Genomic DNA, 27,906 nt, shown 5'->3' on the forward strand with positions numbered 1-27,906 from the left:
ACGTCCAGACAGACCTGCTCATAAAAGTTGTGCACTAGTGCCATCACGTGGCTGTTTTTATGTATTTCAGCATAACGTCAGTGATGTCGATGCAGAGAGGCGGGAACTACTGCACACAGGTGAAGTATGTCCTCACTGAGTTTGATCAAAAATGTTTATTCCATGGTGAAAACAGTCCAGTCACACACACACACACATACACATACACACACACACACACACACTCACTGCACACACACACACACATACACACACACACACACACACACACACAACTCACTGCACACACACACACTGCACACAAATTTCTTTTTACAAAATTCCTTAGTATAATGCATGTGTGGAGACAAAAAAAAATCATAAAAGTGACATAAGCACAAGGTGATTGGCTTTTGCAGTTCACACAGAAATAAAAGGGAGCACGTCCTTTTAGCTTCTGTCCATCAGGAAAATCAACACAACCGATGCTGTTTTTTTTTTTTGTTTTGTTTTTTTGTTTTGTTTTTTTTTGTTTCATTTTGACTTGAAAATGATCATCCTAAGGCAATCAGAGGAGAGAGTCATGTCTCTGTGTGTGGGACTGATACGAGCGAACGTCCAGCTCCAGATTCAACACCGATTGTTCAAGCTGCGTCTGAAAAGGCATCAGCGGCTGTAGTAGTACTAAGTAGTTCATGGACCTTTTTTTTTCTTTTTTTCTCAGATTTCCTCAGCATTCCTCTTTGATGTAGATTTGTTCGTCTGTGTCGGACTCCAGGTGCTCCAGCCGGTCCGTCTGTCCGTTCATTATCTCGTCTGGGGTTTTCATGAACCTGGTGAACGTGACACAGACGAGGAATCAGTTTTACGAAGGTTAAATATGTCATGAATGACGGATGATTTTTTGAAGACGGCGTCTTTAAGCTTATTTAAGTTGGAATACCTGAACAGAAGTCTTTGTCCTGGCTCTTTCCTGATAATGTTCAGTTTGTAGTAGTGTCTCAGTGCTCGCGACATCTTCTCGTACGTCATATTTGTCCTGTTCTGTAAGAGGTCAGAGGGCAACAGTGTCATTAATAATAATGATAATAATAATATATCAACGATGATGATGAATCTTTAGATTCTCTTTGCCATTTAAAGCTGCACTAATTGATGTTTTGGTCATATGGGAGCAAAGTCATTATTGCAAACTTTTAACAGATAATTGTCTGTTTACACACCTAAGCAAAACAAAGAGAGGCTAAAAAGCTGTGTACAAGTGAGGGGAGCGGTAAAGTTGGGTGATAGTTCATCACTGTGAGGAGCAGCTTTCATGTTGTGATTTGATCAGTTGTTAATATTGATTGGTGCAGCTTTAAAGTCCTATCCCTGGGAACATTAAACCTGAAGTAGCTTGGGAGACGAGCTAAAAACACAACGCTGACATGTGATCACGAGCAACAGTTCATTATTCTAATACTGCAGCCACTTTTCTTTAGAGGCTAAATGTTCCACTACATTCACCAGCTGATCACTAACTTGGTCTGTCTGCTGACATGCAAAGAGTGGTGTTTTTTTGTTTGTTTGTTTGTTTGTTTGGGATCCAGGTTGTTGGGAGTGTTACAGTTTGTTGACCATAAAAGCAGAACAATGAGTAAAAGTGGCCTAAAATCTCAGTCGGGCTGAAGGTCAGGTGATAATTCTCTGAGTTCTAATTTTGAGCCATTGCTGGTATAAAAAAATCTCCATTAATAGAATAAAATCTTTGCTCTTTCGTGGATCTGTGATGTCCCTGCAGACAGGTGACTGAACACCCGGGGTGCGTGTTTACCTTGTGATTGCCCCAGAGCCTAGCCAGGCCGTTGGGGTCCATGATGCGGAAGACTTTGTTCTCTGGATCCTCCCAGCGGATGTAGTTCTCGTACCTGCTGTCTGACAGGAGCTGGTAGACGTAGTCCCACAGCAGCCTGCAGTCTGCAGGGACACAACAGTGATGGTGTTTTCAAATGAAGAAGTCACCTCATGCAGCTTTAACCTTCAGGGCTCGCCAGGACTAAGTCTTACCTGCTATCCGTCCAATGGGCATCTGCTGCTCCTCTGGAGGAGACACCGGCATGATGACGTGGTTCCTGTAGAGCGCCTCCTCCTGCTGCAGAAGGTGCTGCTGTTGCTGCTGCTGCTGCTGTGCCAGCGGCAGCACGTGGTGGTGGCCGTGGACTTTACCTTCGCGCCCGTTCTCAAGCGTGGCCTGAGACAGGGATCCGCCGCGGCTGTGCCTGAAGTCCATGCCGGCACCCCCGCCACCGCTCCTGCTCGGGCTGAGGAGCAGAGGGTTCATGATGGTGCTGGGCATGAGCTGGATGACGCGAGGAGGGCCCGCCTCCTGGCCCCCAGGGCTGCCCGGGCAAGGGGGGTCTCGGGGCGTCGTGCAGCGCCCGTTTGGTGCGGCCGGGGACACCGACAGAGGGTACATTTCCTCGGGCAGGTGGTGGTTGCTGTCGGGCAGCTGGGAGAAGGTTTGCAGGGAGTCATCGTTAGCGGCGCGAGGGTGGTTCGGCTCCAGGGGGGATCGTCGCGGGGTTGGATGGTGAGGGGAGCGGGAGCGGTGCCGCAGCTCAATGGTTGGTGGATGCTGGGGGATTGGCTCTGCACCACGCGGCCCCCGTCGTACCGTTTCTGAGGATACAAAGGAAACAACATGTCATTAATATCTACGACTAAGTTACTCCAGTTTATTGTTAAATAGAGACAAAAGTCAAAAGACTTCTTTTGTCTTATCTGTGGACTGTCAGACACTTTCACCCTTTATGATTGCATGTAGACTTGATTAATTAGCTTAATTATAGGTAGAAATAATAGATAATTAAAATAACTGCTAGATGCTGCTGTGTATTGAAATATTTATTACCTTGATTCATTCATCTAGAATACAAACTCTGTGTACCTGTGGATTTCAGCCAAAAGTCTCTGGGTTACCTGAAACAGGTTTTCTAGTGATGTCACGGAAGCTGTTGGGTGTATACCATTCCTTGTGTTTGCCATACAGGTGTGCCAACAGTAAATACATATTGGTTATCTAGGTGAGACGTGTGAATCACAATATGAACATAGAAGGGAACAAGACTTAAAAATAGAACTGAGTAAACACCTGAATCTGAACGTGGCAACTCAAATTCTAAATTGGAAGAAGGTAGCACTAATCTCAGAACTTCCTATTTATTTTGTCCACCTGTTGTTGTTGTTGTTGTGTGAAGCCCACTCTCTACTTCCAACTGTAACAGAGCATAAAATGAAGTGGTATATTGTAGCTTTTAATATTTGTCCCCTCTGCCACTAATTTTTTTTTTTATAGGTGCTTCTAGCTGAAGGCTCCTGGCTTCACACAGAAGTAACCACTAGGTGTCACTAATATCCCACAGATTCTCTAGTTTGTGTTGAAGTAGTTTGAATTTTGCTGATTCCTTCACTCAAAAAGAATGGAGAAAAAATATATATATTTCAGGCCTCAAAACAAGGAAGGACAGAGGTAAAAAAAAAAAATACCAGAGCACCAGTCATTTCTCCACAGTGGCAGTTCGTGGAGCTTGTTTATGTAAAGCAGCGTTTCCTTGTTGAACAGGTTTTACTGTCAACATGTGAATTCATTCCTGTGTTGCTGTGTCATGTTTCCTCAGATCAGAGCCTTCACTTTTTCTCCTTTAATACAACAAAGTCAAGAGGCCTGTGCTTTCCTTGCTCTAGTATTACTATTATCACCACGCATATAAAAAGAGCATCTTAAATTCTCTACTTTAAACATCAACATTATCGCTTAGATGAACATCTGAGTGTAAAATTCCCTCAATGTTTCAATATTTTTGTCATTAAAAATATTTTAGCATTTCATATTCCTAAAAATGTCATTTTGATATCCTCAACTTAAGTCTTTTATTTTGCTCCTTTTAAGAACATATGTTTTTTTGTATTATTCCTCCAGCTTTCCATTAGTGGATCAAAAATGAACCATATACTGTCTAGTTCCTGTGAACATTCATAGCAAACGTTCATTCATATCAGTTACTTCTGTTATTTCAGGTGGGCAGTGTATTTACTGTCAACCACACCTCAACTGCCATGAGCAACAACTCATTACTTTACACAACAAAATTTTTTTACATTTGTACGTTTAATCTTCATTTTCCACCTCAAAAAGAAAAAAGAAAAAGTGACATCACCCACACAAAAACGAGGACCTGGTATTAGCTTGTGTTCAGCTAGATAACGTTGGATAGCTAGACAGCATTACTGTAGCTGTTTTGGATGTATTGTATTTAGAACTTAGCCACTTAGCTGAGTTGATAATTAAGTTGTTTTTTTTTTGATGGGGTCAAAAATGACTCGTCCTCAGTGGTGTTTGAGGTGAGGTTCACACCCGTACTGTTGACAACTAGATTACTCAACTGCTAGTTCATTAAGTAGCTTAATTTAGAGATACTTTTACTTTAAAATTTTCTAATTTGATTTTTGTCGATTGATTTGAATATCAGTTTATAGTAGATTACACACGATTCAAACTTTCACAATTGTATGTATAAATAAAGTTGTATGTAAAAATAACAGCATGTTAATTGATTTATGATTTTTTCTTCTTCTACATCGTTGAAGCTGCTGCAGCATCGAACAGTCTTACAGATGCAGGGTACGGAGTCTGTCATTAGGTTTTATTCTTGTGTGGAATTTGAATTATTTTGAGCAAAGTCAATCAATAAAAAAAAACACAGATTCTAGTGAAGGTGATTTTGGACCTACTTATGCAGGAATGTGGCTTCCGATATCCAGTACGTCTAAAAGTTCTGCAACGGTAAAGGCCAACTTTCAGTGCTTCCCACTATAATGATATTGTGTCTAACTCCAGAGCTAAAAATACGTGAACTGTACGCGTTAAAGAAGAACTGACCTTCGAGCTTCAGGTGCTGCACGGCGCTCTCAGGCAGCGAGTGGAAGGAGTTCCCAGGGAAATAGGCAGATGGGTAAAACACATGGGGCTTCCTCTGCTTCAGGATTTGCTGCAGCAGCTCATACAGGACGTCCCCTGCAGAGATGCAAAGGTCAAAGGTTAACATACATCTCTCGGTAGCCTTTCACGTCTGCATAAAATGGAAAATTTGTGTTGGCGTCATCCACAGAATCAGGTTCCCCCTTCTTCTCTTTGCTTTCCAGGCAGCAGGGAGCTTGAGCAATAATGGAAGAGTCACAGAGGAGGCAGAAACCACATCAGATGGTTTCAGGAACGGGTGGCAGACATCTACTAAACTACTATGAAAATATTTCCTAGATATTCAACTCAGTGAGTTGCCAGAAGTGTATATTTCCTCTCACAGAAGAAGCATTTCACTTCCACAGAGTAAGATAATCACATTAAACTCAAAGAATTTATGTTTTAACGTTATATTGTGGAAATTTCCCACAGGAGAAAAGCTTAGATTTTCAGAATAAAAATATGAGAAAAAAAAATCGAAATAGTTATGCACATCATCGGTTCAGCTGAAAACATGAACCATCTGTTGAAACAAGTAAATGGGCCATGGCTCTATATGACCCTGGTATTCTCCTTGAAGTGGTTATACAGTAGTGGTGACACCGGGCACAAAAGCTGAGCAGGAAGTTCACTGAATGCTTAACAGCTGTTTGTTTTGCCTCAACATCGACACTGACGGCTCAGCTGCCGGCACGACTAAACATTTACACTGCTACCAAAAAAAACACAGCTACAGTAATGTGACTGCCATCACACAGTATCTCATCCTTTCTTAAAGCCTTCCCATAACAAGGAAATGATTCTCATAAAGGAAGTGATGGCTAACATGCGCGCACAAACGCACACACACACCCCTTTCAGTTCTCACTTTCTGGTCCTGTGGAACTGAGTTGCAGTGTGGGGAAAATTCCTGCTTCCTGGTGCATGAAGATTTGCTTTGATTTTCGATTTCAAATGTCTGTTTAAACTAAAGAGCTTCACATTTTATCTTAAGAAATATGATGTTCATCATTATGAATTACAGTTACCAGGAAACTGAAAATGATCACGTTAGCTTGCAGTCATAACTCACATGTAAAACACCTACATTTTCCCATGAAACATATTCAAGTGTAAACATGTAGTAATGTAGCTTTTAGAACTGCTGGAAGTGAGGTTAACACAGATATTCCAGGAAAAAAAAACCCCAAAAGAAACAGTCTATTATTACAAAGAAAAATATGGCACACGGCAGGGACTGATGGGAACCGCATTCTTATAATTGCCCAAAGGAGGAAACAGTCACATCACAAGCCAAAGAAATTTTTTGCTCCGTTCCCTAAAATGACGTTTCACTGACGTTAACGACGACAACGGCCAAAGCATCTACTGATACTGAAATGTATCTCTTGACACCTTGTGATGCTTCCAGTTTTAGGGGGAAAAAAAGTCATCAAACTTCTAAAGATAGCACATACATGAAACCATTTCACAACAAAATTACTCCGTCATCACATAACAACTAATAAAACCTGTAATGATGAGTCACACTTTCCAGACTTTTCTCCCAGGCCTCAGTTTCTTGACAGGATATGGACATTTTGCATAGATTTGAAATGGAAACATCCTGATGCTAGCTTGACAACAGCTGTCAGCTGGGCTATCTCGCTCTCTCTAACTACAGATCATGTGTCATAACATGTAATATACTGCGAAAGAGCAGACAATGGGTAACATATACAGTAGGAAATGTCCCGACTCTGCTCCAGCTTTGCAGAGAAACTTTTACTAACTTTTACAGACATTCTGTCTAAACCTACGGAGGACTAAAGCTGACTTATTCATTAAATAATAAAAAATTTTAAAAAAATGCTGAGATAAATAAGACAAAACCATAAGTAAAGGAATAATTAAATAAATTAAAACTGAAATGAATACATAAATGAAAATTAAAAAAATTAAATGAATATAAAAATAAATGTGGATAATTAATCACAAAAATAAACCTTGGAATATATGTATTCCTGTACTAATGTGTCTCACTCTTAATGAGGTAGATGGTCCTAACCTCACTGTAAAGCATGACGAGGCAAAAGCTAAAGATCCTGCAACACGCTAACATCAAAAACACGTATAGTAGTCAGCATCGCTTCACACACCAATGACAAGGCAAAAGTTTAACATCATTTACACACAGCGAAATGTAGAAATAAACAAATGAAGTAAAAAATATAGATTTACAGAAATGTAAAAATAAATTCATTTATTTCCTGATTAATTGCCAACATCTTTACTTATTCATATTTTTCTATCAATTTCAGCTTTAATGTATTAATGTATTCTTTTATTTATTGATTTAAATGTATTATTAACATTATTATTATTAACATTATTATTATCATCATTATTATAATTATTATAATGATCATTATCTTTCAGCATTTGTTCATTTATTTACTTTAAGTCATTTATCCACCTCCATACGATTCCTGCACATTTCTGAACCTACAATGACCTGAACCACAGCTTCTGGTCTATGGACAATTTTTTCCTGCGTCTTTACATTTCACAATGCCGACCACTCCTTACATCCCAGTCTTATGACTATCACCCTGAGCCACACCACACACAGCACTGACTTCACCCATGTGTTGTGTAAAATTTCCAGGACACCAGTCATACTCAATCTGACGTGAAATCCTGTTTCATTTTTAAAAATAGAAATCCAACAGTTGACTTTTTGTGTTTTATTTTCAAGGGGCTGGCCGCTGGTGTTGCCAAGGCGACAGCTCAGGTCGGTTTGTACTTCCTGATCAACGATCTCCTACTTCCTCCCCCAGCTGCCTTACTATAACAGCTGTCTCCCTGCACTGTTGCCTGACACTGCCACCTTGCCTCCTAGGCTCCAGCTGATTTTATTGATTTTTAAAGGGCACAGTTTGGCTGTAAATACATTAATTTTACAGCAGCATTAACACACCTAAACATTAATATTGGTCTTAATCACCAGGCAGGGCTACAGCTGTTCAAGAGTCATGGTTTTTGCCCTAATTACATTTTGTTGTGAGAATGTAATTAATTCATTTGAGAAACTATCAGTCACTGTCAGTCTGCGAAGGCAGGTGTCACTTTTTTCCCTTAGAAAAGAAGCTTCTATGTATGGTTGCACCACTTTTTCCATGATTTCTCTGCACCCAGTCAGAGTGTTTCCATGATCTAAAACGGTTCTTCCTTCCTACTTGGTAAATCTTGTTTTCCAGTCTGGGTCCTGCTCCAGTTGGACTGAAAAAAACATTTAATGCAATCAATGAAAGTGACTCATTTCTCTGGTGTCTCCAGTTTTCCCAACCTGGACTATACCTCTAACAAGGAGGATAGAAAGAAGAGGGAGTACCAGAGTGGGGGGATCTGTAGCGGAAGTCCTCCTTGGTGAGCAGCAGCAGGGCTTTGCCATTCATCTGGAAAGAGCCACTGGTGATCGGCCGCAGAGCGAACTCCTTCTCGGCCCATCGCAGCCACTGGGCCACGTCCTCTCTGCTCCAGAAGACCGGCTGCAAACCTGGAGGTGGACAGATTTGGGGGGAGGCAGAGGAACAAGAGGGAAGAAGTTGAGACCAGGGTTAGGTGAAGAAGCAGCAAAAAAAAAACACAAAAAAAAAAACACGGAGGTGGAGGAGAAAAGAGGGAGGCAAAGAAGGATGAGCTCAGTGAAAAAAAAGCAGAAGGACAGGGGGTTGGGGGCGAGGAAGGAAGAAAGAAGGAAAGGCAGGAAGGGGGGGGCGAAGGGGAGGGAGGGGTAGGGAGGAAAGGAGGAGGGGAAGGGGGAGAGAGGAAGGAAGGAGGCAGAGGCAGTAAAAAGGATATTGAGGAAGTGGAGATAAAAGCCAAAAGGAGGGAGTGATTACGGGAACGGTGGCAGAGATAAAGAAAAAAAGATGAAGGAGGAGGCAGAGTCAGAACGGGAGAGGAGGTGAGAATAAAAGATTAGAAGATGATAGGTTGAGGGGAAGAATACAGGATGAATCACAAGGATAAAAGAGGAACAGGGGGGTATATGAGAAAGACGGTCAGACTGTTATTTTATTTGATCTGCTCTGATCTGCTCTGCTCTTTCGCCCTCTGACAGGCACATCAGAGGCCGGACAGTTTATTAGTTTGTGTATAAATGAAGGATGACACATGGAGGGAAAAGAGCTAAGGAAACAGGAATGACAGTATCTGTTTTTCCTCCCTGCTACGTTTCACTCACTGCCGTGGGAACAGGAGTGTAAAACATCTGCACTGGCGACCAACAGGCATTTAGAGACAACAGTGAGTGAGCAGACACCACTGTGAAAACAATCTCAGCTAAACCTTCAGTCTCACTTGAATGAACCTAGAAAACCACACTATTGTATGGCTAATTTGACCCCATGGCAACCACTGCAGTTGAGTGCTACTGCTACTGCTAATGCTACAACCCACTCAGAGTGTATTGAAGTGACTTGCAGCCACTTTTTTCTCAGAAATACATTGTCAGTAATTATTTTTAATAATAATCTTTGTTGAATTATTTGTTTTTTGCACCTGCTAACACTGCTGCAGAAGCTAGCTAGCTGAATTGCAAAAATTAGCATAAACCGTTTTGCATTTTCTTTCATTATTTTTACATGTCCGGCAGAAAACTAATTAGCTTAGCAAGAATGCAGTGTTACACCTATGGCTAGTTTGACCTTTGCAGCTCAAGTTAATGTGGAAGTGCATGAATTACAGGCCAATAAATATATTTTGGCTTCAGAAAAATGCTGCTAAATGTTCTTCAGAGTTACAAATTCAGTCCATTTTTTGCAACCAGAGGTTAAAGTCTCAAAAGACACCTTCACTTCTATAAACGTGTTGCTGATTTTAAAAAAACATTTCCATTAAGAAAACATCAGGTGAAACAGGCTGGCCCAATTAGCTAAAATAAAATTAGCAAAATAAGTAGCTTACGTAAATAGCTAAGTATGCCAACATTTAAAAAGCTGGTACAGTACTTATATATATATATATATATATATATATATATATATATATGCATACACACACACACACACACGCGCGATTACATATATAGACATATATATACATATATATAGATTATATATAGACTACCAATTGTCATTTATTTAGCTTATTCAAATGTGGTCTTACCAGATGAGCTGTGGTTTTTGTTCTATTCACCAAGGTTTATTTCAACCACTTTGATTAATTCTTAAACTCTGATATTCCTGATATTGTCTGACACAACAGGAAGTATATTTTTTACCTTACACATAAACATTTTGACCCTTATTTATCCTGGTTAACACGGATCTTGCCACCTCATCGTATCATCTCGCACTCTGTGTAACCCAATGATTTTCAGGATGACTCAGACTCACCCCCTCAGTTTTTTTTTTTCTTTTGTCTCATTCTCTTTTTCACATGCACAGACACAAAAAACAGACTTTCAGCAGTGTACAGCTCTGATCAGAACATCCATGACACCCACATGGAGCATAACTACTCATTTCTAACATCTCACTTATCGCCCAGACTCAAACACTTCCTCTGGGAGTCAGACAGCTGTTATCTTTGGCCGCCAAAGTCACTGTCACACAAGTAATAGGAACCTTGTGCTCGCTTTCAGGCCTCCCTCCAAACCCCCGTCCGTCCGTCAAACAAAGGAAGTTTTCACCAAGCGCAATCAATATAAAATGAAACCCTGTCTAGATTGTCAGCTTCCCATTTCTTCCCTTCCCTTCTAGTCCTCTATATTCAGATAGGGGCACGAGCGCAGCCGATATATCCGGGAAGGCCTAGGTTATCCGAAGCACAGCTTAAAGCCTGTCAAGCTCTGACCCTCAGCCTGTCAACAGACATCTTAAGAAAGTGTCAAGGAATGGGATACAGGTGTTTCAAAACCACAGGAACTAATGGTGGGCAGATAAGGAACTATATTTCTTCACATTTACTCTCTGGGTTTTCCCTTGTTTCTTGGCACACAAACACAGTAGCAATCCTGGCTAGGCTACATTATGTGGAGCTTCTAGTATTTGTAACATAATGCATGTAAATGTGCCTGTTTGTTTTCAGTCCCTGTTTCCCACCCTCATGTCTAAAGCAGGTAACTTAAACCATAAGAGAAAGCTTCATAACACGACCTGAAAACCAGTGATTTGCTAAAGTATGGGTTTTTACATAAATTTTCTCTTTTGCAGCTACAAATTTAACTGGACTACATGACAGGAATAGATCTAGATGCAATGGAACACTAACTGACTACCTCACTGACTTTTTATCAATATTGAATCAAGCTGCCATCTGCACTGCATGCAGCAGCTGTATGTTCGTCTCTCGTGGCTGACTTGTGAGAGCAGCTAGGCCGGGGCGGGCAGCAGTGCAGCCTGGGTCACGAGGTCATGGCTGCGGTATGCTCTCTCCAGGGCCGGAGAGAGGTGCTGCTCTGCCAAAACCCCTCCGAGATCCGGTCTGCCGGCCTCAGCCATCTGCACAGAGCCCAGAGGAGGAAGCAACAAGGGGAGCAGAAGGGAGGAGGAGGAGGCGGAGGAGAAGGAGGAAGAAGGGGGCCCAAACAAACGTGTCCCACAACACACTTTGGCAGGAAGCAATCCAGCGTGGGCTCCGTTTCAGCACAGGAAACTTCCTGCGGTAAGGTTAGAGAGCGACGCTGGGAGGTTTATTAACAGTCAGAGAGGAGAAAAGGAAGAGTGGAAACGGAGAGGAAAGAGTGATGAGAGCAGCAGCGGATGGTGTGTGAGGACGGAGAAAAAAATAAAGGCAGATGAGATAAAATGGCAGGAACAAGAGGACTACACAGTGACAAACAGGAAGGGAAACAGATACTCAGCCAGCACAGAGCAGGACATCATATTCAGTCCTGAACTCCTGCTCTTCTGACTGTGTGTAGCCAATCAGCAGCTAGTTCAGGCCCCTCAGCTCAATCCCAGCATCTCCCACCTGTGGGCTCTGACTCTACTGTCACTACCTGCTGTGATGAGCCCGGTGCTTCGCTTCGGGGGGCTGACCAGGTCAAAACGCTGTGTTCACATAATAGACTGCTTTCATGCAAGGGAAGAAGTGCATCAATGATGCTCAAATATTTACTGTATCGTAGAAGAAAAATTCCTGCTATTGCAACTATTCCATTAATATTTAACCCTGTCCATATTTAAAGTAAATGACAGTGATGTGAAATGATTAAATGTGTTCATGAAGCTACAAGTCTCTGCGTCTTTTCAGCTTCATGTTTTGAAGGAACTGAAGCATCTGCCTGTTGACATGCGTCTTTGTCCTCCCTGACAGAAACCATTACAGCTGTAGGTGAGTCACAGAAGACTTACACTGATTTCAGGATTAATACCTGAGTCACATTCAAGTTGCAGGTTTCAGGATCTTTTCTCGGGGCAGGAACTGATTCTAAACATTATGCCAAAACTTTTTTTGTTGTGCAGCCACAAACATCCTCTGCTTACTTTGAGGTGAGAAGGCGGATGGATGACATGGACGTGACATGACACACTCTTCCTTCAGCGGATGAATGTGTCCTTTCTGGTTGTTTTCTGCCTGAGAATGTGTTGCAGATTTGTTGCACGTTACAGGAAGAAAATCAATTTCAGTCTTCCTTGTCATCAGCCTCTGCCTTTTGTGGAATGCAGCTCAGGTTCACAGTGCTCATAAGAGTGTATATGTGTGTGTGTTTACATTGAATGAAACCCTCAAGCACGACAGCAGCAGGATCCCAAGCCCTTTACTAAACCGTGGGCTCCTAATCCTCTCTGATGACACATAATTTTCACTCTGTGGTTTCTCAGGCCCCCGCTCATGCTCACTAACACGCATACACACACACACACAGCGCACAAGTTGCCAAGGCAACTCATAAGTGCTTGGGATGAATGAAGGGAAGAGGAGGATGAGATCACTGGTATCTTGTTTCGTTGTTGCGGTACAGAAGCCCTAAACTTCCCCTCTCAGCCAGACGAGTTAATGAGGTCCGTCCTGCTGTGAAGCTGAAAGGTCCCGTCCACAACCTCAGCTTCGCTCCACACGTCTCACCAGCAGCCACAATGCTGCCCGAGCTGCTTATGTTTCCCTCAGCCGACTGAGCCAACTGCAACGACAACGGCCTTTTGATGGACTGACAAAAAAACGTCTTTACAACTGCAAACTGCACCTCTCGTGGCCATATGAAAAGGTTCATTGTTTTCATTTATATATATATAAAAACAGCTGAGTCCAGGATCAGCAATAATGAACAGTTCATTTCTTCCTGCCTGATCATTTTATCACTGATCTATCCCACTGATATTTTGGGCTAGGATAAGTCTTAATTAGCATGTTAGCTCCTGTATCAGCTCATCCTTCTCCTCAGATTAGCACAGTAGCTAATGTATAGCCGCATCCCAACTACACAGTAAATGCTCATTCTAACCAGTTTTTAAGTATGAGGTATTTTCAGACTGGAAAAAAAGCAAAATTTCTGAATATGAACACAACTGTACCGCAATGCACCAGACACTGAAATGTAGGCCCTGTGATCAAGGTGAAACCGTTTTGGTCCAGCAAGAGAAAACAAATTAAATGTCAACATAATAATGTCTTTAAATGACAAAGAAAGCAAAGATTCAGTGAACGTTTGATTACATGATTTAAACAAATAATTGATAATAAAAAAATCTTATTATTATATTAGCATTCAGAATACACAATTTGTTTGACTGTGACTGATGAAGGCCTTGTGTCATTTCCTGTGTGTGTATGCTACATTTTCTGTATACTACCTGGCACAGGCTAAATGTGTTGCGCGTTGTGACAGAAGTACAACAACACTGGGGATCCACATGGGTGAGATTAGCCCCATGACGCTGCCCTCATCATGAATCTGAACCTCTGTCAATGTACAATTATTAATATTAACATCAGCATTTCTGTGTTTGATGAATGAAACAAATATGTTCTGAGTGTAATTTCAGTTTCCTCTTGTTATTTTGTAGGTCATATATATTTCTAATCATTTGGAAACAGTGGCTGATTGAATGTGTTCAGTCTTTCTGTTTCCTTTCTTTTTATTTGTAAAACTGGAACAAAACTGCACACATCCTATATTTTGAGTCATAGTGGGATCTGAAAGTCTCAGATATTATTTCCTTTCTGTCAGAAACTTTGAACTGTCTAAATATACACACAGACACAACTGATGCACACAGAAATCTCAGCTTAGTCTGACGAGGATGAACTATCACTAAATAAACAAGAAAAAAAAGAAGCCTGGCTACATCAGTGAGGCTGGGACTTTGCTCTCCAAACTCAAAGCTCCTTAGTCACTCAGCTCTTCAGTAAATGTTTGCCTTTTCTCTCGAAGCAGAAGGCGGCGGATATTGGTGTTGGTATCTCAATAGGGGAAAAGTTTTTCTTTGTACAGATAGAGGAGGAGGAGGGGGAGGAGGGGGAGGCTGGCCATGACCGTCTTACACCCTTACATATTGGTATGAGAGCAACACGTTTCCTAAGTTAATCCTCACACACTATTCATCTCCTGTCACCGTGTGTCTCTGTATATCAGTTCCCTGTCAGGTAGGTGTGGCAGGGGAAAATCCACCTACACACACACACACAAACACCTTTACTTTTCAATCAAGAGAACCCCCCCCCCCCCCCCCCCCAACCTTCTCATATATTCATCCTCTGCTTCCTCCTGGCAGGCATGTGCCTATCCCCGTCCAGCAGAACTGGACTTCATCCAGTCAAAACAAACATAAAACAGATCATCAATCACACTGAGCTTTTATGGCCAGGAAGTAGCACGACCTGTTTCTGATAGCGTGTTGTTGAGCGCTGGAGCAAGCCGGCTCTTGTAGGTTAGTTCCTGAAGCCAGCGTTAACTGCCACTCTTCCTTTTGTTCAGGAGCCAGTTTTTTTTTTCTCTTGAAAAACGCACAAGCTTCAAAGACGTTCGTTAGCTCAATCCTAAGGCCCCTGCTTGTTGAAACACACACCCTGTGAGCGCCGTGTCTTCTGAGTCAGCATTTCATGTAGTGTAACACTTACAGTGATCATATCTGAGGCAACAGTCCCACACAGGTGGTTTACAAGCTTTTTGTTTTACGATAAAACAATGTCCACTCGCAAACCCTCAGCACAGTTTACAATAACTCTGTCACCTGTACGCAGTTACACCTGTATGCATGCAACAACTGTCCCATATTTTACGCTTGTCCTGTGTTTTATTAGAAGTCTTGATCCACAAGAAGATATATTTGTGGTTTTTTAAAGATATGTTTTTTGGGCTTTTGCGCCTTTATTGGACAGGATAGTGGAGAGAGACAGGAAATGAGGAGGCAGAGAGAGGGGGAATGACATGCAGTAAAGGCCATCCGATGCGGGACTCGAACCGGGGCCAACTGCAGCGAGGACTGTAGCCTCTACACATGGGGCGCCTGCTTAGACCACTACACCACACGACGCCCCATATTTGTGGTTTTAAGAACCAAAAACCACCTCAATGTAGTTTTACATCTCCTCTCTGGAACTCGAGTAACAACAGGTCAGTGAGCCAATCAGAAGAGAGGAGGCTCTGAGCCTCTCTTCTTATTGGCTGACTGTTATCTTAAACACTCAGAGAAACCAAATCCTGCAAGGTTGGATGGTGGGCCCAGGTGGGCAGGGCTTGGGGGCGCGGCTGAGAGCGGTGACTGTGTAGCTGTGACATCACAGAGTTACGGAAGTCGTGACGGCTGGTTTTAGGGATCAGTTTCTGAATACAGGCTGTGTACATTTCTCAGTGGACTGAGCACTTTGATATTTTTTACAGTATTTTAGGCGCTATTAGTTTTATATTGCTACATAGCCAATGTTAGCATTGACAGCTGTTAACAGCTTCAATCGTCGTTGCATTTACAAGACAATAAGTGATAATACGTCCTCTGAGCAGTGCTACGTCTTCAGGGCAGCCTACAGTGACTCAGTATAGAAGAGGGACAAGACAGTCGGGCCAGGCTGGGACTAGCTGGTTAGCATGCTAACATAAGTAGAAGAAAAAAAAGTGATAGAAACAGAAGCAAAACAAGAGTTAACACTGTTGCTTTCCACCACTGGACACAGCTCTCGGCGTATAAAGGGACACATTTTGCCGAACTCACAACATTTCTTCTACGCTGGCAAGTAAACAGTTATTAATACTATTGTTGGCTAGGTAGAAATAGCAAAACTTACAAATAGCTCCTTTAATATAGAACCTAGACCTGCTTTGTTATCACATGGACATGGAAATCTCACTTTATACAATATGGGACCTTCATCTTTCCTCAGACTGGGAACCAACCTTCTCTGATTTTTTATTTTTTATTTAGTCATACATTTTTTCACACCGTAGAGAGAAAACATTTCCATGTGTCATGTTTGTTGTGTTTCAACACTTCATTTCCCAGAACTGCTTGTCAGTTAAAGGGGAACTCTACAAGTCAAAGGGAACGGCTGCATCTTTTGTTGTTCTGAACTCAAAACTACGTGCATTATATGTCCTAGTTTCATACTCAAACTAATACACTGCAGGTCTTTTGGTGTTTTAACATTGACAAAGTGACAGAACTCAGTATACACAAACTCTACTGTCCCACAATGCAACGCTTGAAGGAAACATGTACAAGCTTCTCACAGATGCATAAATTTAAAATAAATTGGTAAATGGTGTGATGACTCTGGGAAGACAGAGACCGTGGAGAAAAAAAAGAGGTAGAGGAACGAAATCTCAGGGGCATCTTGGTAAGAAACACACCGCATAATCGCAGCATCCCCTGGTTCACAGTCAGTCCAGCTGGGGACATGTGCTACATGTCATCCCCTCCCGTCTGTCTCCACTACCTCTAAAGATGCTAAATAATCTAGCTTTCCAAAGTCAGTTTGATATTATACTGAATATATCATGTCATCTTCTGCGAGGAATCTAATATAAAACTGAATGAGTGATGAGACACAATCAGCTAAAGAGAAGAGGTCTCACTCTGTTGGAGTTATAATCACAAAAACACTCCTTACGCCTTACTTGTGGAGGTTCTTCATTTAAAGACAATCTTTGGCCGAGCAAAGTTGCAAAGTTTTAACCAGACAGCAGACTGCTTTATTTTGTCCTGCCATCAAGTTACTCACAGAAATAATGTTGATTAGCAGAAGCTGATGTTTGTCATTTTAACTAGCTCCAGCTAAAATGAGGCTGCTACCTGAATGTTTTGTGCACAGCTCTTTGCTAATGGTTGTTGGACGATGCATAGCACAGTACAATACAGAAGGGATCAGATTTTCATCTACTTTATTGTAGCTGATAGCAATCCATTAAAAATATGGTTGGACTGATCCTTAGGAAATACCCAGCACTCCTCCTTCACCTCCTCCTCCTCCTCCTTCTTCTTCTTCTTCTTATTCCAAACACACCAGCGATATAAAAACAAAACACTTCCTGTGTAGCAGGAAAGAGTCAATGGAAAAGATTTCATTATCAAGATTAATTGTGCCTTTGTGACTTTTCCTATTAAAGTCTGAAATCAACACACCATCACACAAGGAGCACAAGTGTGGGTTCATTGTGACGTTTCGAGCAAAGTGTGGAGTGTGTCTCGAACAGGAAGAGAAGGGGGCTGCGCTCAGCTCTGTTGCTGGCATGTGAGAACAGTTTCCCTTTCAGAAGAGAAAAGAGAGCAAGTTAAAACACACACACACACACATGCACGCACACACACACACAACAACAACAACAACATTTATTCAGGAAGCGCCGTCTGCCCACTCAGGAAATTCCTGAGGACAAGAGCTGCTTCCAGGGGCAGGAAATTTCCCCTCAAAAAGACCAAACACACACACACACACACACACACACACACACACACACTTTATAACACAGATCCCCCCACACTGTAAAATGGATAGTATACCACAAAGAGCAACCAAAGGAAGCTGGGGGGGGGGGGGGGGGGGGGGGGGTTGCAGTCATGTACGGTAACACACACACATTTACTCATACATTCATACAGTATACACCTACACTACCTCTGGCAAGCCTTGCACAAAGACACAAGATTCACTCACACTCATCCACCCACTCGTACAAGCATGCATAGTGCAAACCCAGCTGTGAGCACACGCACACACACACACACACACACACACACACACACAAAGTCACTCTAAGGAAACCAGCCAGTCTTGTTTCCATGGACATAGATTTTTTTAAATCATCCACTGAGATATTTCTCCTCTCACAGCCTCTGTTCTTTTCTAATTCGTGCATGTTTATTGTAGAACAACAGTGGAGCTGTTTTCTCAGGGACGCGCTCTGTTGCATCATGTTTGGAGTACGTGGGCTCCGTGTGGAGCAATGATGCCTGGATTGCGACTGAATTAAAAACCCGGCAGATCCAGTTCGTCTGTGAGCGTCTGCACCGCTTTACTGTGTGTGTGTTTGTTGGCGAAAACCCTCCCAGGCCTTTTAGTACTTGTCTCGCTTTTGACACAAACAGACAAACAAAGCATCATGGGTGGTTGATAACACTCCTCCGCTAGCTGTTTAGAGCTGCACATTCGTCTACTTGCAGACTAATGCTGCTGGATGATTCATTTAATGACCCGTCTAATGGGGATTTTTCTTTAAAGCCACAATGAAAAAAAAAAACAAAACATTTCCATGTTACAAATGTGCTATTTATGTGTTTTATATTGGCTCTGTCTATTTCTTGAGAATGCCCTCTTATACATGGCCTATAGTTGACATCTCCACAAATAATTAAGTAATAATAAATAGTTAGTTTCATCTCATTACCAAAAAACATTAAACCTCAAAAATACAAAATCAAACATGGGAACAACTTGATAAAAGACTGTTACAGTGTTTTGAGAAATACACTTTAACGTACACAAATACAGAAAAAAAGTATTTTATGCCAACAGAAAGAAAGAACAAATAGATTGACACCACTCTATGTCTGCTAACTATGATGCTACAACCAGAAGACGTTAGCGTTGCTTAGCATAAAGACTGGAAACAGCTAGCCTGGCTCTATCCTCCTAAAGCTCACATATTAATGCTAATCTTGTTTGTTTAATTTGTGCAAAAACAAAAGGGACAAGTTGTCATTTTTCATGGGCAGTTGGATGACTTCCTGGAGTCTTGTTGTCACCGTGACGTTACCAGGCAACCAGCAATGACTCCAGGAAGTCATTAAAACAAACAAGATACAGCATGTTAATCTGTGAGCTTTCTGGTAGGTGGATTTTGTAACTGTGGGACAGAGCCAGGCTAGCTGTTTCCTCCTGTTTCCAGTCTCTGTGCTAAGCTAAGCTAACCGACAGCTGCCAGTTAGCTGTCGCGACTAAGCATGTTGTATTTCCCAAGAACTGAAATTATTCCTTCACACTCCAGAGTCCAAGTACAAAGTTAACTATACATGCTTCAATAAACCTCTAAAGGAAAAACACAGTGGCAAAACAATTATTGAGTTCAAACACAGTCAAAGATTAGTGGACTACACTTTAGGGACAAGCCCTGTTACTTTCAATGCTATATCTGAAACAATAATGCAACTTGTGACGCAACTTCTTAAATATTTTGGAGTTGTAGAAAATCCAATGAACAAATCTGGGGGAAAAAAAATTAACAAATATTTTTTCTATCATCCTATTGGTTTACTATGTTGACCAACGCCTCCCTGGTTGCCCTCACATCTACATTCACTTCACATGTTCACCATATAAACTAAATATACTTACATACAAATTAGTGTACTTGTACTTGCAGTGTGATGAACCCTTCATAAAGTCCAGAGAGCATACTTTTCATTTTTAATAAATTATATTTATACTTAGAATTTAAAACACTAACTGACACACTGCTTTTTAACTCAAGCATTACCCTATCATTTCTTTTCATTCAGATTGTTTTGTAATTTACTTTTATTTTCTTATGTTTTTGAATTGGTCTGTATTTTATTTAATTATGTAAGTATGTGTAATAAATGATTAGGTTTATTTACAGCATGTATAATATAGAGCATCTTTATAAATGTCATAAAATGTCTTCGATTAAATCTCTTATCTTTTCTTATGTACAGATTTATACTGAAATGTCTTTTCTAATGAATGGAAAGAATTATCAGAATCATTTCAGTGTTTTACAGAAAAACAGACAAGAAACACAGTGGAAAGACCAAAAAGAAAAAGGTGTTAAAAACAGAAAAGGAATCAAAGAAAGGATCTAAGGCAAGTATTAAGACTACAATTTATTCCACATATTCTTTAACTAGATGAGGGTGTGTGGTATGTTCTGGGTCTGTCTGGCTGAAAGGGTTAAAGTTGAGTATGGTAGCATTCTTTAGTGTGAGGAGGCTGCAACTCTCCCCGATCTAATCCACTTCCTCCCCAGGAAATGGAGAAGGCGGATTTCTGCCCACACTGCAATTTCCTCCCTCATTCTTTTTCTTTCTGCCCCCCCTTCACCCTCCTCCTACTCTTTCTCTCTCTCTCCCTTCGTTTCCCTCTCCCCCCCTCAGGACAGAACTCCCTCTGAGTGTGGGGGTTAATGGACGGCTTGTTTTCCAGCACATGTGTGTTTAGATAGGCAGGAGGAGAAAGGACAGAGGTGTTTTGGACTGTGTGAGCAGTGACAGAGACATGTCGCTGTCTGTCTGAGAGAGGAGAGTGGATCCCCACCAGGAGCTGCCATAAACTAAACACTGAGGAAAAGGGAAAAAAAAGAAAAAGAAATTTTCCTGACCTGCAGATGTGTGAGAGAGTCATGGCTGTGTTTGAAATGTGAGTAAAACAAAGTGGGACTTCCACATGTCTGCGGATGTGAACTGACCCATCGGTTTACTCGACAGGAAACTCAACACGGACCTGTTGAACGTTCTTCCTTTTTCTGCAACAATGCAAAAGAGGAAGTGGGCTGAGGGAGTTTCCTGTGCATCTCATCCAGCCTCAGCCTTTGCAGACGCCCAACCCAACGCCCCACAAAAGCCCTGAACTTCACACTTGCCAGAAAAAAAACAAAACAAAACAAAACAAAAAAAAACAGGTTAAATATTGACGGACGCATGGACAAAGCAGCTCAGGGTTACTCTTTGAACACAGAGCCTATCTCTTGGCACAGCTCCAGCCCCGCCTGCTCTATGATTGGTTAAGCAACAGTGAGCCGATGCAACCGAACCGAAGCTCCATAGAGCCGTAAACTTCACCTTGTTGCTTAATTTCGTTACCTTTTCAAAACATATTCCAACATGTTCTTCTTTACTGACTCACCTGTGGACCGTTTGCTTCTCTAGTGTATTTCTACTGTGTAGCTGGTTTGTTCTGATTCAAAGTAGACAATTAATAGACAATCAGTGCTTCTAAACAAAAACCACATGACTCCCAATTAGTTTGTTTACTGGTCTCGTCTGATTCCAGCTGCTCCAGCTGTTTATACCAGTTTAAGCTCCCAGTGTTTGAGCTTACAAATCAAGCATACCTAATATTAAAGGTGCCCTGTGGAGGTTTCTTGTAAACAAACAAGTTATGTCTACAATCAGTGTTACTCAGAAACATGCTTTGTGTCCTTGAGATCAAATAAACATGCTTTTTTTTTTTTTTTACATATTTAGAGCCTGTTTACATCCACATGTTGGTACACTCGCACCACCATCAACAGAAATGGCAAAACCAGTTGTAGGATGTGAATCATGTTGCCTGAAGGGCTGAATGATATGCCAAAAAAAATAAAAATCATATTGTGATTGTGATATGAGTCACAAGATCAGTTGGAATGGTTATTTTTGCTCTTCATTTTCATATTTTCAAATGATGATGATATGATTTTTGTTGGGTCTTCCAAACAAGCTTGTTCCTTAACATCTGGAGAATATGACCAAGGCATCTCTGTGGCACCACAATGCTTCATTTATGGTTTGTTGTGACTCTTCATAAAAAATATGAAGATACTGATACTGCATTTGGCTATGTTGCAATTTTGGTAATATTTCGATAAATTTCTTAATTGTGAAAAAACTCAACAGGGTACCTTTAATGTGGACCATTTTCAGCCTGATAATCAGACTTTTGGATTTTATTTCTTCATCAATCTAACAACACACTTATGTTAGTTGTTTTCTGTTTGGTTATTTTGTTTCATTTGTCGTAACCCATCAGTAACACATCTGTCTCACACGAGTAATGGTTGCTAGCGCAGTTAACTTCTCTGTTTTCCACGATTCCATGATCAAAGAAATGTCCATTTACTGCGGGCTGTGTAACAATAACAGTAGAGGCCAACTCAGTGCAACAATTGTGCAAGTGGAGAAGAGTCATTAAGTCACCAAACTGACTGAGCAATGTCAGTTATACAACAACGTCTATCTAAAGTTAGCTAAAATTAGCTAGCATTAGCAACCATAAGCTATTGGTCACACCAGACCAAGTAAGGCTGCATCTGAGTGTATTGAGCTGAGAGAGGAGGTGTCTCTAATGAATTTTACTTTTCACTCATTAGAGCAACAATATGTTTTTTTTTCTTATATCGTTTGACTTTAAGAGTTGTTATTATATATAATAATATTATATATAACAACCTGGACAGCTGTCGCAATTTTTTCTCACCATTTTACAGGCTCTGCCTCATGACATCATCATTATTTATCCCATCTACCGAGCTCTCATTGGCTCAGATGTTTTTCAACAGAATAATGGCCATCAATGAATACTTGAGCTATTTAAAATCGATTTTAAAAATCGAAGGCTATTCAGACCTCATTTTATTTCATAACTACGAGCATGTCACTTCCTTTATTTTCCCCAATCATAGAGGTTTGAAGCCAGGACTAATTCACCCTGCTGATGTACTCAGGGAGCTTCAAGGACGCCGCTAATTCATTGGTCAGTATAAAAAGTGAACGTCTTCTGTATTGAATGGGATAATTAAAACATGATGATTAGAGGAGAAAACATGAAGAAGCAGATGAGTGTTAGCAACAGTCCTGACATAATTATGTTCTGTTAGCCGAGCTGCATCCATGTCCTGCACTTAGTTCTTGTTTGGTATTACGTTCTCTTTCTTGCAGGGGTCTTACTGCCCATACCTCAGCGCTTTCTTCTTCTATCATTCCATGCACACATGTGTTCTCTGCTCCATATTATCTGTACCTGACTGCTGTGTAACTGTTGGTTATTCCAGTGCAGTAGGTCTGTCAGTTCTGGTCCAGTGGATGCGTGTACGGTTCAGGTGTCTGACCCCGGATCTGCTTCAACGCCTCCCAGCTGAGAGGTACGGCATGACTGGGCCAGCATTCATGCAGCGATAGTGGTCTGTGTGTGTGTGTGTGTGTGTGTGTGTGTGTGTGTGTGTGTGTGTGTGTGTTGTCATGATTGGATGTGATGGGTTTTAACTATTAAAGTGATATTCCGCAATGTTTTTATTTATTCATGTTGGCTCTCCTCACTGTGACAACACTGTCTATAGCTTCTGTATAGCTTCTGTTTGCTGTTCTAAACTCTAAGATATTGCCACCTCCACAAGTTAGAACTGTCAGGGTCACAGCTCACAGCTCCGCCCACACAGTTTGAGTGACAGGTGATTTCTGGGGTGAGACCAAATGAAAAATCTGATTTCCCAGATTACCACTTCAGCCAAACATAAACATTTACAGTGAAAGACACTAAAAACACTGACAAAAATCAATCTGTCCTGTTCAATGACCGACTGATCAATGCATGTAGGAGTCACTGCTCTTCTCTGTGTGTGTGTGTGTGTGTGTGTGTGTGTGTGTGTGGTGTGTGTGTGTGTGTGTGTGTGTATGTGTGTGACTCACGCAGGTGCGCAGGCAGCCTGGCAGGCTCGTCCTCCATTCGGCTGGCTGGCCTCGCGGCGGGAGCATGGACGGGGGAGGAAGTGGAGTTTGGCAGCGGGTTCGCGGAAGGACTGAAAGAGCTCCTCTCCTGCTATGAATAGACACAGAGACACAAAGCATGGCTCACAAAGCTCCACAACGCACCGGCCCTGAACCCAAACAGCCCCACGCCGACTCGCCTCACCTCGCCACGCACCCACAACATCAACTAGGCCTGGTCTACATGGACAGCAGGGCGAGTCTAATAAACTGATGTGCTGTCATGCTGTGAAAACACATTCTAGAGACACCAATGTACCAAATGCCACACATTCAGCACACATGTTGCTATGCAGCGCACTGAAGTTACAAACTAAGCAATACACAGTTTGACAGGATGATAACTTCAGTGGCTGGATTTTCATGACCATGGTCAGAAACCTGTGAGTATTGAACTTACAATGATATGAGACAGAGAAAAGTGAAGGTTTGACACTTTTGCTTAAAACATTTAATCTATTATCAGATTTTTTTTTTTCACTAATCAATAAATCTACTAATCATTCCAACATTTGATTATCATACTCACTAAGCATCTACATCTACTGTTGCGACTAATCACTTGTAGTGATTGATCTGTCCGCTTTTGTTTGAATGAATCAATTCGTCTGTCACAGCTTCATGTAACATTTTGTCTGAGCAACACTCGAAAACCCAGAGGATAGCAAACAATGACATGAGTTTTCTGATAATTAGTTTTTTCGATAATTTATTTTAATAATCAATTTATGATTTAAGTTTTTTTTTTAACCAAAAATGCCAATTTTTTTCCACAATTGCAATGACTCAGTTGATAAGAAAATAATCAGCAGATTAACCAATAACTGAATCTGACCCATATGTCAATTACATATAAAATAAATAAAGATGGATGTAGCCTCTGTGATGTCATCTACAGGTTTATGAAGCGCGGTTTTGAATTTCAGAGTGGGCTGCTGCGCTGTCACCATCTTGGCAGTGTCTGACTCTTCCCCTAACCCCTGGTTAATGCAAAAATGGGCAAAGAGGAGGGGCGTGTGCGAAGGCGAGACTTTGGTGCATGCTGGTTTATGGCAAGCATACGCTCACCCACCTGTCACTCAAAGCGACCACACCCTCAATTATGCTGAATTTTTCAGCCCCGGAAAAATTAGATCACATCAGATCACATCTTTTAATAATTGATCAATGTTTTTAGTTATCAGTTATCAATCAAACATGTCAAACATTCTGTGGTTTCAGCTCCACTAAAGATCTGGTAAAGTTCTCTGATTTATATGAGTCTTAATTTGATCCATTTGAGGTTTGGACTGTTGGTCGGATAAAATTAGTAAATTCATGATGTCACCTTGGGCTCTGGAAGGCTGTGGAAGGCATTTTTTACTGTTTTAATAATGATAATTATAATTATAATAATCAGCAGATAAAGTGATGGTGAAAACAGTTATTGGCTGCAGTCCTCTCCAGGACATTCTAGCTCTGCTGTTGTACAGCACACATATTGCATCTAGGTTAAGGTATGAGGTTTTCCACTTTGCGGTCACTCTCTGTTGACTGGTTTCCTTTCCTACAAATGAAGACAAAGCACGAAGACACCTTAGTTTTCTTGAGTAAACGCAGTTTAGTCTTTTGCCATTCCTTCCTCCAGTGTCAGCCTGCTGTCACCAGCCGCTCTGAGACCTGCACATCAACTGTATGCACCAGGAATTTCCTGTGGAAGCCAAGCAATAATCTTTCAGTCCTCTATTTCCTCCTCTCAGAGGCAAAGGCTTCTCTTCTCCGGCTTCAGGTCCACTTTCTAAAAATTCTGTTGTCCAGAGACAGGAAGCAGCCTTCACACAGCTGGGACTCGGTCAGGACAGAGCCTGTGATGAAGACAACTGCAGAAAAGGGAAAGTCGTCTGTGACAGCACCAGGCTGCAGTGTGAAGGTGAGGGGGACATCCAGTCTGCAGGCTGCAATGGTGGAAAACTTCTCTGAGTGAAGTGCTGATCATTCTTCAGCATGTAGTGACATCAGACTCAGTAATGAGAAGATATCTCTCAGAAACTAAACACCACATTTCAGTTTAAGTCACCAGAGATCCTGCAGTGTTTTTACTTCAGGCTTATTGTCACATCCCGAATAATACTTCTATACTGTTGCTATCAGTGCTAATGATTATTTCAGTGTTAATTTATTTTTCGATTAATTAAATTTGTCTTTTAAATTGTAAAAATGTCCATCAAAAGTTGTAAGGCCTCAACATGACGACTTCTAATGTCTTGTTTTGTCTGACAAACAGTCCAAACCCAAAGAAAGCAAATCCTGAAGCAGCAAATATTCACCTTCTGTGCCGGATTAAACACCTGAAACAGGTTGTCAGTAAACAACAACACTGCTGCACATCGGCCAAATAAATGTTCAGCTCCAGTTCTTGTAGACACCAAGGGTGATTCTGTGCTGATCATTCAGTTTTCCTTTTCCTGTAGAGTTCACTACTGATCAATAAATGATTGAACATTTAGATTACAACATGTCAAACACAGTGACACATGTCCATCCCCAACACAGTGTCTTCAGATTGTTTACACAGTCTGACCAACAGCCAAGGCTGGGACGAACCATGGTTTTCATTATCGATTATTTGTTTTTGATCAATCAATAAGTCTATAAAATGAATTAATTTGAGTAACTGTCCAAAACCCAAAAGAGCTGCAACCAGTATTTGATTAATGGATCCATCCATTCTCTGCCTCCTCTTCTGTTTTATGTCACTGTGAGCTGAATATCTTGGTCAATCAACAAGATGAAACAAAGGAAATTTGTTCAATCAATAATGAAAGTGATTGTTAGTTGCAGCTTTATAAACATATTCTGTTTAGGATGATAGAAAAAAGAAGAGAAAATCACCAAATTATCACATTGGGGAAGCTGCTGTTTGCAGATACTTGGCATTTATGCTCAATATCGATTATCAAAATAGCTGCCGATTAATTTTCTGTCGATTGACTGATCATTTCAGACTATAACTGTATTCTTATCAATGAAACGGTTGGTCAGATCCGTGAGTAAACTGAGCCTGGGTTAGAGTTTTCCTAGTATGAGGTACAGGCCAGGAGAGAGTTTACCAGCCCCAGCTCCTCTGTATTTGTTTTACTGTGACTGAACCCCAGTCGTTTCGTGACGCTTCTCCCTCTGCTCCTGTTTATTCGTGTGTTGTGTCTGTGTTACAGCGCGCCCTTTGATCACTTTTCGTGGCGGTAAATCAAACGTTTTGCACGTCACACACAGTCACGACTTCTCCCATCACCATCATCACCATCACCACCATCAGCAGAAGAGTGGAGCAGGCTACGTGAACGCGTGGAGCCGCGAGCAACAGATGACGAGCAAAACAAAAGTGAACGGCGCTTACACGTCTGCAGCAGGTGATGTGCAGCTCTGTAAATCCTGCAGGAACATCAGCCACACACTAACAGCTTCACAGAGTGTGCTGGAGGAAAACAAAGAGCCCGTGGTGTTACCTTGGTCGCAGCGGAGGAGGATTCAGACATTATCTCCCGTCAACTTCTCTCCGTCTCCTTCCACTTTTCCGTTCCGCTCTCTTCTTTATCTGCTCTCCGCTCCTACTCAGACCCGCTCGGCGGCGGCGGCAGCTCGACTGCTCGGCTCGTTACTGTGGGAGAAGTTGTTTTTCTCATGTAGCCCGCTTCTTTCTTCTTTTTTTTTTTATCTTTCCAGCTCCATAGCGCGGCTCAGTGTGAAAACTTCTTTTGTCTGCGAGTGTTTTCCTTCACATGTCGGCAGCGCGCTGGTTAATAATCCCTTCCTGGAAGAGCGAGACTGAAGAGAGAGAGAGAGAGCACGGACACCTCTCTCTCACTCACTCACTCACTCACTCACTCACTCACTCACTCTCTCTCGCTCTCTCTCTCTCTCTCTCTCTCTCTTTCTTTCTCTCTCTCTCTCTCGCTCTCTCTCTCTCTCTCTCTCTCTCTCTCGCTCTCTCTCTCTCTCTCTCGCTCTCTCTCTCTCATTGATCTGGATGTGTGTAAAACGGCGAAA

At 41.7% G+C, this 27,906-nt stretch overlaps 1 protein-coding gene and 1 long non-coding RNA gene across 3 annotated transcripts; one reads left to right on the top strand and one right to left on the bottom strand.

Moving 5' to 3' along the window:
- Window positions 1–136: 136 nt before the first annotated feature.
- On the bottom strand, window positions 137–27,816 carry etv6 (ETS variant transcription factor 6). 2 transcript variants are annotated; one of them, XM_056367439.1, is made up of 8 exons: window positions 27,366–27,816; window positions 23,803–23,929; window positions 8,352–8,516; window positions 4,898–5,032; window positions 2,026–2,637; window positions 1,793–1,935; window positions 923–1,023; window positions 137–812 (listed from the first exon to the last, which is right to left on the bottom strand). In XM_056367439.1, the coding sequence occupies exons 1-8, from the start codon at window positions 27,393–27,395 to the stop codon at window positions 710–712; spliced, it is 1,416 nt and encodes a 471-aa protein (XP_056223414.1). In that variant the 5' UTR covers window positions 27,396–27,816; the 3' UTR covers window positions 137–709. The 2 variants fall into 2 exon arrangements, with proteins under 2 accessions (XP_056223414.1, XP_056223413.1); XM_056367438.1 differs by having other exon boundaries at window positions 23,803–23,932.
- LOC130163321 (uncharacterized) lies at window positions 8,532–12,195 on the top strand. Its single transcript, XR_008826463.1, has 2 exons — window positions 8,532–8,927; window positions 11,179–12,195. It is a non-coding gene; the product is annotated as an uncharacterized LOC130163321 (long non-coding RNA).
- Window positions 27,817–27,906: the final 90 nt, after the last annotated feature.

The sequence above is a fragment of the Seriola aureovittata genome, chromosome 22 (genome assembly GCF_021018895.1).
Source record: "Seriola aureovittata isolate HTS-2021-v1 ecotype China chromosome 22, ASM2101889v1, whole genome shotgun sequence".
Lineage (NCBI taxonomy): Eukaryota > Metazoa > Chordata > Actinopteri > Carangiformes > Carangidae > Seriola > Seriola aureovittata.